Below are 10,310 nucleotides of genomic sequence, written 5' to 3'. Positions count from 1 at the left end.
AACAGTGTGATTTATTTTTAGTTATGTAATGAAAAAAATAGTTGGGTGTAGATTTTTCAAAAATGATAACCTTGACATTATGAAATGGTCATTAAAATATTTCTAGATTTTGCTTTTTTATAAAAATCAATATTTAGAATTTCACAGTGAAGAGGTCCTAAATTCTTCATACAACATGAAATTATATAAAAATAGAAGACATAGACATCTTTAACTCTTTAATCCTTTGATTAAGCAGCAAGCATATCACTCTTCCAGGCCAAACACTGCTTAAACAAAAAAGAAAATTAATGACGTGCAAAATATTTACAAAATATGCAAAGCACACAATAAGACATCTCACTATATACATGTGTCATATTACTAATGAAGCTCAGATTTTTCTGTGTGCTCTGGTGTACGTAAATCAAATCACAGCACATCCCTCAGATACAGCATCTTGGCCCACGGCTGGGATAGAACAGATTTTTAAACGAATCGTAATATACTTAACAGCTGGACAGATGCTGGCACTGACCAACTTGACTGACATGTCCCACACACTGTATACTGAAGGTCTACTGACAAGAGACAAGACAATAAAAGCCGTATAGTATGCACATATGCAAGACAATCTAAGTACTTTAAAAAAATGCTTTAGATATTTTCTTTTAAGATATATAACTGCCTGCCCCCACCCCCTGTGGCTTTTAAAGTAAAAATAAGTATAAATTCTTGGATATTAAGAATTTTAAATCAGATTTTTATCTAGTTACAATCCAGGGGCAGGAACTATTTAAGATGATCCAATGAGAAAGACAAGACACGCCCTGGAAAAAGTTTGTGCCAGAACTTAAGGTCCTTATGAAGAGAAGTGGTCTAAACTTCCAAATTAAAACTAATCAATGAATTTAAATCTAATAGCTCCTTAAGGCTCTAGAGCCAGTGGTAGGGACTATTTTTCCAATATTGGGAATACAGGATTTCTCAAAACATAAATCAAGGGCCTTAGATGTTGACTATTTCGTGAAGTAGTTCCAGATATGATGAGAATATAAATGTGCAAACATTTAGCCTTAAGTTCCACTAGTATAGTTATCTAAGTGATCTGTCCCTTTGCACAAGTCATGATTCCAATATGAAATCACCGTATCAAAAATATTAGTAACACATTGTTGAAATACTATTACTTGTAAAATATTCTTTGTAGGTGCTTAATGATTTATGTGTTCAATTAAGACTTGAAATGTTTTTGCTTCTTTATAAAAAGGGGGTCTCAGCATTTTAAGTTAACAGCACAATTGTGACAATATACTGATACATCTTTAGGTAACACAGAACAAATTCTTAAATTTATTTTATGAAATAATGTTGATTTAACCCTAAACCAAACCCACAAGCACTGGTCAGCTGCAAGGAATACACAAATGTATCCAAATAGTACAATAGAGATTTATCAAGAAAACATCCTTTATATTAAATGCAGACCATATTAATAAGTGTGAGGGCAATTTTAAGTCAGAACCTAAACACATAAAGGGTATTGTAAATAAATGCTTCCATAACCACTATCTCCACATAACTGACAAAATATAATTCTCTTCTAAAGTCCCCAAATATAGGCAACTACTAGTTAAAAGCAGATAGCATTTAGAAACATTTTTTAAAAAAATCAAAATTAACTCTATTTTCAAGGAACTTAAAGACACTGTACTTCAACAAATTCTCATTTGTATGTAAAATTATTATTCCGATCCTCTTATTACTGGTAGATGACAGGTCAATGACCTTTAAGCAAGGACTTTGCATTAGGACCCTAAAGTGTATGTTAAAGGGTTAGTAGGTTCAGTACATTCTTTGTGGTTTCATATAATTGCTTTGCAATTGATTCAATTGCTTTCTTTTAAAGGAATATATTAAAATTCCTTTAGAAAAAAAAGCAAGATTTTTTGAAAAAAGGGATATGCACTATAATTCTTAAATATGCATTAAATGAACATATGTCAAAATCTGAAATGCAGGCTATTTATTCTTGCACTCCTAACATAGGAAAATGTTGTTAAGAATTAAATTAAGGAAGAAAGAAAAAAAGTCAAACATCCTTAAGAAACTTAAGGAGTTTTCAAAATTCCTAAGTCAGTATTTCTGTACTAAGAGCCTTGACTACGAAGAGGCAGAAATATAAAGAATCTCAATAAAATAAATACAGTAAAAACAAAACAAAAAAAAACATTGGTATATAGAATACTTAATCTTTTTTTTTTCCTTTTATGAGATGTCGCTGAACGTATACTCTAGAAAGGAGGCTAACTGTAGGCTTTTTGTCGTGTAACATTTAGTTCGGTTGCACGAACCAAAAAATCTCCTAGACATCCACTTATGCTAGCCCACTGCCACAGAACTAGTTCGCAGCCTCAGCATCTAGGAGGGACTGTTCTCTCCTCTTTTGCATCAGTCTGAGGAGCACTGGTATAATGATGGGGTGAAGAGTTACTGTAGCTCTGTCCAATTTAATTTTAGTGCAGTGAGGACTGTGAATCTGTCTGAATTCCGATAAGTGATGGTGGCTGTTGACCACCAACCGTGGACAACACTGGTCTTGGGTTTAGACGGGGCGGCATAGAATTAGCAGGGCGAATGAGAGGTGGTGGAGGCTGATTTAAAGTTGGCCGGGGCTGGATGAACCGAGCCTGCTGCTGGAGTGGAGGAGGCTGCCGGTGAAGAGCAGGGGCAGCAGGCAGTGTTGGACGAAGAAGTGGTGGAGGCTGGTTCAGAGTGGCAATGGGGGCTGTTGGTGTTGGAGTGGATGATGGGGCAGGAGGTGATGGACCCAGAGTCCGAGGAGCCTGTGGGGTCTGTGCCTAGAGGTGAGGAAACAAAAATACATGTATGAGATGAGAGTTCCTAATGAACTGAATACAATATAGTTTGGGATGTCACAGGAAAAACAAAACAAATCAAAACAAAACAAAAACGTAACACCAGTGTTTTTTGGAAGCACAAGCTTCTTTTATTTTAAACAAAACAAAACAAAAAACCAAAAACCGAAAAAGCAACGAAGCTACCAAACAGGCATCTTTATTAGTAAACAGCTTAACACTGGAAATAAAAATAAGACTATGAAAGAACAATACACTCTCCATTCTTCTAGGACAGAACTTAGCATGTCATTAGGACTTGAGAGTCACGAGAGAGGCACCACTGAGTAAGTGTATTGTCAACCTTTCATGCTCATTTAGCTAGTCCTCTGACAAATTAACCTTATAGAACACCACACAAAATGATGATTCCTCAACTCATATTAGCTCAAATTCCATACACAAACACACCTCCTCTTCTTCATCAGTGCTCTTCCCTGATGGCACATTAGAAGCACTTTTTGTCTCCTCCCCTAAAGTAGAAGCATCACCATTAGAAGCCTGGGTTCCTTGTTCTGCTTCCCACTCCTGCAATACCTCCTCTAAGTTAAACCGACGCCTGTAGTTTACAAAGAAGTTCTTCACTTGGCCAACAGTCTTGTTGCCAATTACATCTGCAATAGCTTGAAAATCTTTACCATATTTGCGGACACCTGGAAGGCAAAGTAAATAATACACCTGTGAAGGATCAATAAGGAGAGCTGTGTGTACTATACATCATGCACACACAAAAGATACCAGCAATGAAAATCCTTTCTCATAAACTCTGCTCATTTCTCAATTCTGAGATAGAGACTAAGATATCAGGGTCACAGATGAAAACTATTAATTATGTCATTTCAGTGAGCCAGCCACTTGCCTTCAACTGAACAATCAGAAACTTACCATTTTTTACATACTCAGTTATTTTCTCCAATCCTCTCTTGAACTCTCAAATATAGTCCATTTATTGTAAAGCATTGAATTCTTTGTTCCATCCTCAATTCCACATTCATTTATTTCCCTAGTAGCCAGTCACCTAAATTTGAGCAACACCGTTTGTAAACAAAACTGGATGGGAATGAGCCATCTCTTTTATCCCCTCAATGGACTGAGTGAGTAGTCTTAGAGTTCCCCCATTAAGAAAAGCATCATAATTTTGGTCTTAATACCAGCTTCAAGAGGATTACTTGCCTAATCTCACCAGGGTACCAATGAATAGAAATAAGAATTGAAACATAAAAAAGTGAATCATCACAATATGTGATGGGCAAAAAAAGGGAAGCTATATTTCAGAGTTAGTTGGATTTCAACTCATCTAATAGTTCCAAAGACTGTGTATGTGGAGGATTCCAACTATACTTTATAGCCTAAAGAATGAGGTTACAGTAGTGACTATGTGTAGAGTACTTGTGCTTATCATCACTACCTTAAATTTAAGAACATTCAGTTATTTGAGAACCTAACTTTTTGTAATGGAAATTTTATTATAATGAAAGATAGTATTTGATTTATGAACTTGAGATAGTCATTTATACTACAGAATTTGGAATGACTTTATATAATCAGAGGGATAATAAACTGCTCTTAAGGGAATTCTAAAAGGACGTTCACTGACTCATCATTTAACTCAAAATAAAAGGTGTCAAAAATTTTGATTTTATAATTTCGTAACTACTGTTTAAAATACCAGAAAACACTCATTAATTACAAAGACGAGAAAGGAGAAAAAAATGATACTTATGATATTAAAATCTATAATGTAACCTAAGCCATCAGAATCATGGGAATTTAAATAAATTCAACGTGTATATAATCATAGATGAGAGCATAATATAAGGATATGTTAACACCTCAGGAGAAATGCTAGATTCATTCTTACAGATACCTATTGGTATGATCTACCCAATTACCTTAAAGCACCACCACGATACGACAAAATTCTTGTTTTTAATTTCTGCCTTTATTTTATATGGAGAACTTGGGAATGAGTATCTCTTGCTTATATTCAACTAGCCAGGCTTGACTCTAGGGGGAGTGCCTTTATCTTAAAGAGTATTTTGGGCAGGAAGTTTGACATTATTAAGCTATAATGATTTTTAATACAAAGTTTGGGGTCTGTAAACTGTGCTAATTTGCTCTGTTCTCAAAGGGAAAGACATATGCATGACAATAAATTATGACACTTAACATTATTTACAGTATTTAGCAACATAAGTTCTCTTTAAATCCATGAGCTGATTTCCAGTTCAAACTCTGTAACTGAGTAAAAATTGTAAGGGTGACTAGGTTCCACTGAGGGTTTATTTGGCAATAAAAATCCAAGTTTATTTAATATTAGGAATTATTGCTACACACTCAAGTACTTCTCTACTACTTATACTTTGGAAAATAACGACTCATTTGAGATTGATGCACTGAAAAATAACTCCTAATTAGATATCAGACACAGAGTTCTAGCAATACAGTAATTTTTACAAGGGATATTTAATTTACATTCCAGAAATGACCAAATCTACTGAATACATGAGTTTGGAAATGAAAACTTTAAATAAATTTAAGATTAGCTCTTCTGTATCGTAGCAAGAAGTCACATTAAGACTATCTGACTCCAAGTATGAAGATATTACAATCCTCAGAACACCTATTTAGCAAAATATATTCCAAAACCTACCAGTAAGTTGTCCCCATGTCTGATTCCATTTTATAACTGTCCCCTCTTTTTTGATCTTCCATTTTATTTTCTCTCCTCCAGGGACTTAACCTTGTCACCAACATTGTTGCAGACAGAATTACAGACCCCCAAACCAAAACTACTTCTTATAGGAGCCTTAGTTTTCCCAGACACTCTGGATGTCAAGGACTTTTTCCAAGTTGCCTAGGTTCTGAGTCACCCAGGTATGTTTATCATTAACTCATGTATGCCATATAAACTACTTTGTAAAATCTTAAGGCTCAGACCATACTGCAGACTTTTGTAATCTGGCTGAGGATCCCACTCGTGTCCTGAGAACAAGTGGGCCTTCAGGGATGTTAATGCGCTCAGCCTGCAGGATGGCTGGGCAGGGTCTGGAACTGCTAGTGCTCCTTGGCAGTCCTTTCTGGACAACAGCAGTCTCATCCGTTTGCCCCAGTGTGTTGTGACAAATTTTGTAATTTTTTCTGTATGCCACAATGTGAGAAAAGTTGGGAAGTACTGTCCTATGAAATATAATGCTCAGTACACAGGAAGTGCTCAGGAAATAGAGATTTTTCTTCCTCAAACCACAAGAGTCACATATAGCTAACTTCTTTATCACCTTCACACTTCCCATGATGCTGGTTCAACAGCATATTTTGGTTAGAAGGTGGAATTCTTATGTCTTTACTGTGGCTGATAACTAGGTAAAATCTAGTGAAACACCAACTGCAGACTTACTGGAACAGCTCCTTCAGAGGAATCCCCAGCTAGGCTTCTGGAGGAAAATTTAGCAGGGGTAGCAATGCAGAGCAACTAACTTTAACAACCCAGGACATCAGAGCTACTTTACTTCCAATTTGTACGTGGAAGAAGGGTGGTCCATTCTTTTTTCACAATTTATAATAAATAAGGTCATCTGATTGCTTTATCAGCAAGGGAATCAAACACAGTGATTAAATCTCTGTATCTTCCTGAAGATGTAAAAGGGTTAGGTCCATCTGAACCATGGTTTTAAATTAAACTTCTCACCTTGGGGCAAAAGGTCAGTTTTTAAAGGTTAGTAGAATGAAACTTTAGAAAATCCTGGAAGAGGTAAATTGTAAATTTCCCAGGAAGAGGAAAAAAGTGTTTTCAAATTTTGAAAGTTACAAACAACTTGCCTTCCTATGCTGGTAGATGATACCTTATAATCTTTAACATACACTTTTGAAGTTTTGTTTGGGAATTAACATAAAAAAATAACTACCATCACATTTTATAAAAGCCCACATTTTCCAAACAGTATTCTTCATTCTGCCCAACAACAACAACAACAACAAAATACATTTGTATTTTTTAAAATTGGGCTATTCAGGAGCATTTGTAGTGTGGTGTTTTCCAACTCTAGACATGAAACTATAGACTTTTTTTTTTTTTCCTCCTCCCGAGACAGAAGGGATATCATGAGTCTGCTTTTGGTATATTTAAAAAGTTATTTTTAAAATCTGATTTTGGGCTACCCCCCCCCCAAAAAAAGTCAAAACATTACAGTGGCAAGCTGCTTCTAGGCAGTAAAATTTGGGGGGATATTGTTTCCTGCTTCTTATAACAATATTTCTTAAAGTGAGCATGTACTTAGTATAACCAGGAAATCTATTTTTGAATTAAGAACATAGTGACATCTAGAAACTCTAGGGATGTGGTTCTTTCCTATCAGTAAGAGATTAACTTTAAACTCAAACCATTTGGGAACATGCATTTCTTTCTGCCTCCTGTGAATCTCTTCAAGAATTCATATTAAAGTAAAAAAAAAAAAAAAAGATATCAACAGCAATGGGACAGTGAATGGTGCATCTAGGTGAGGGCTAGAAGTCAAAATCATATATTCTCTTTTTAATATCTAGCCTTTCTCTTCTGAGTCTTGTGTTCCCATCATCTTTGTTATAAGTTAAGTTCCATCACGAAGATGCTGGAAATTTTGAATCATGAATTATCTGAAGTGAGTGCATCAGAGGGCTGACAATTATGCTTTTGGGTGTCCATTCTTATGATAACTGTTTTAATAGCAGAAACTCTCTAAAGGAAATGAGTGTCTTTTAAATGGAAAAATATGAATCTCCTGATCTCCATTTACTTTTGATCATTCATGTACTGGGTTACAATCCCTATGTTTTAATCAAGTGCCGAATCTCTTTCTCCCTCCCTTAGGAACCATTCTAGCTTTTTCCTTAATGTATGAGATAAAATTTTAAGGCTTGCAACCTAAAAATGAATTTTTCTAGGCTTGCAACCTAAAAACGAATGAAATGTATAAACTACAGGAAGAGAAGGTAACATTTAACTGTGAAAGCATAACTGACTTGAACGTAGTTCTGTCATTTCCTGTTTTATAAGAGAAGGCAGACAATATGAAAAAAAAAAAAAGACAACTTAAACTAAAAATTAAAGCTGATATCTTGATAAAACTGGAAAAGTTTCTTGTTGTTTACCGTAAAATAGCACTAATATTTTAGTTGGGGAGTGTATTGTTTTTTAGCACTAATGATTTTGAAATAAATGCATTTAAGAGAAGGCCTAAAATAAATACTGTATACCAGGCTTCTGCCCCTCTACACTTTGAAGAGTCAATGTTTTGTACTATCATTTAAGTGTATTATTATTTTTTTAAAACAGCTAATAATTGTTCCATTTTACATGAAAAACAATACACCCAGGATCTAATTCTTGCTAAGTAAGAAATGTTTGTCACATATGAATATCAAGTTTGATTTTAGGATAATTTCTAAAAGCACTACAAATTAGAAAAAATATTTATACATGTAGGACACAAACTATAAACAGGGATATTTCCATTCACACAAATTGTGAAGACTATAATTAATCTCCTGTTAACTAATCTGTTACAATAGAAAACTCAGATACTTAAGGCTGGCACAGATTACTGAAAGTATAGAAATACCATTCTTAACAAGTACTTTTTAGAGAGAGGTTTAAATTAGCCACATTTATAACATCCTACCTGGGGACTCTTGAAGAATGTTAATGAAGTTATAACATAGCTAGAACTACAATTTAGAACTAAAATTAACATAATAAAGTGATAGATTACACAAGTATAAACATTCTTGTTTGGTCTGAACATGATTTCCCCCCTTCCAAATAAGGGAGAAAGAAGGAAAAATAGTTCATTATTTATTTAAATAGTTATTATTTAAGTGGTAGTAGTATTAAGTAGATGGGGAAAAAAAATGGGAAATATATATTTAAGCCCTAGGAAATGATCCTAATATACATATGTGGTTTTAAAGGAGTTATAATAAAAAAGTTTATTTAACAGTATAAGTCTCACTAATGACACTAGAGTTTATAGTTCTCTCTTCAGGTCACTCTAATAGTCAACTATGAGCAAGATTTAAAAAGGCATTTAACAAATGAGTGTTAAATCAGAATATATATACAAAATGTCTTAAAAAGAAAGTGCTTATAAACTAAAATGTTAATATCAAAACTTATATGATATACTGTTTTGTAAAACTGAAACAGTCATAATAATATCATATAAAGGTTTATCACAAATAAAGATTAAAGAGAAGAAAAACAAAACAACTGCCTGCTAAGACAGGTCTTTCTGGATAGCAAACTACATGTTCAAATAAAAACTGCAGTTATGTACCTTAACCACACTGAGATTCAGGTACATATGATATTACTATAAGATTATACTGTTTATAAGACACACTTCTGAGCATCATATAAACATGTGGGCTCATTAGCAAAAATGGCACTTTTTAGTTTTCCCTAAAATAACTATTTTGGACACAAATAGCTATACATTGTTTTATTTTAAGTAATGAACCCCCCTCCCAGAAGAAAAAAACAAAAAACCCTAAAAAACTCGAAGTGAAACAAAAATTCCACATACAGAGTTAAAGACATGAACATATCAAGAAAGCGGTTTCAAAGCCCTAAGAACATGCATATTTTTGTACAAACTGCTGCATTAGTATAATTAAGAATTACTTTTTAAATGTGTGTAAGAATACTGAATATATCTCAGCAGAGAGGAAATGTTTGATTATATCCATAAATATTGTTTTAGTATTTATAAACTGAGATAACGTCCATACATATAGCTCAAACTATACATGTAAATCTTGCCATTGTCCCCTCCTTTGAATGCAGCTCAGCGTAATATTCAACCCAGGCGTAAGATTCCCAGGTAGTGCTGCAGAACAATATCAAAACCTGAATGCTCTAGAAACATTAGCCCAGATTTTCCTAAGTGAGTCTCTCCAGAAAAATCCTTTCACTGGGATAATTTTCATATTAGAGTACAGGATTAATATACTAATCTTGAAACAACTGAAATACTGGAAATCAGGGTTAAATTCTACAAGCTACACACACACACACACACACACACTAGGATGGACAGAAACACAGGCTACACACACACCACACACACTAGGATGGACAGAAACACAAGCTTTACATCAATAAAAGCAATGCTTCCCCAAATAACTATGTTAGAGCTGTAAGTCACAGATCTAAATCAATATGAAACAGCCCCTGAAAATACTAGTTGTTTTTTTGTTTTTGTTTTGGTTTTAGTAATATGGAGCTTGAACTCATGACCCTAAGATCTAGTAGCATGCTCTACCAACTAGGCCAGCCAGGCGCCCCTACTCATTTTTTAATCTAAATTTTAAACAGTTTCTAATTTAAAAATAGCTATTACTGAACATTATAAACTCATTAAACTTTGTTCTGACTCA

General features: G+C 34.2%; 1 protein-coding gene across 4 annotated transcripts in view; it reads right to left on the bottom strand.

Annotated features, from left to right (window-relative positions):
• Window positions 1-205: 205 nt before the first annotated feature.
• Window positions 206-10,310, bottom strand: part of RCOR3 (REST corepressor 3) — a 56,102-nt gene continuing 45,997 nt past the window's right edge. For 3 of the 4 annotated variants that reach the window (XM_035010481.1, XM_035010482.1, XM_035010484.1), the window contains 2 exons: window positions 3,309-3,550; window positions 206-2,840 (listed from right to left, as the gene is read on the bottom strand). In XM_035010481.1, coding sequence (XP_034866372.1) covers window positions 2,496-2,840; window positions 3,309-3,550 — 587 coding nt within the window. In that variant the 3' untranslated portion in view covers window positions 206-2,495. The remainder of the gene's footprint in view (window positions 2,841-3,308; window positions 3,551-10,310) is intronic. The other variant, XM_035010483.1, reaches the window with a different exon arrangement.

This window comes from Mirounga leonina, unplaced genomic scaffold, assembly GCF_011800145.1.
Source record: "Mirounga leonina isolate KUSES-001 unplaced genomic scaffold, KU_Mleo_1.0 Mir_154, whole genome shotgun sequence".
Classification (NCBI taxonomy): Eukaryota; Metazoa; Chordata; class Mammalia; order Carnivora; family Phocidae; genus Mirounga; species Mirounga leonina.
The sequence above is the reverse complement of the archived record's forward strand: the minus strand, read 5'-3'. Positions and strand labels throughout refer to the sequence as shown.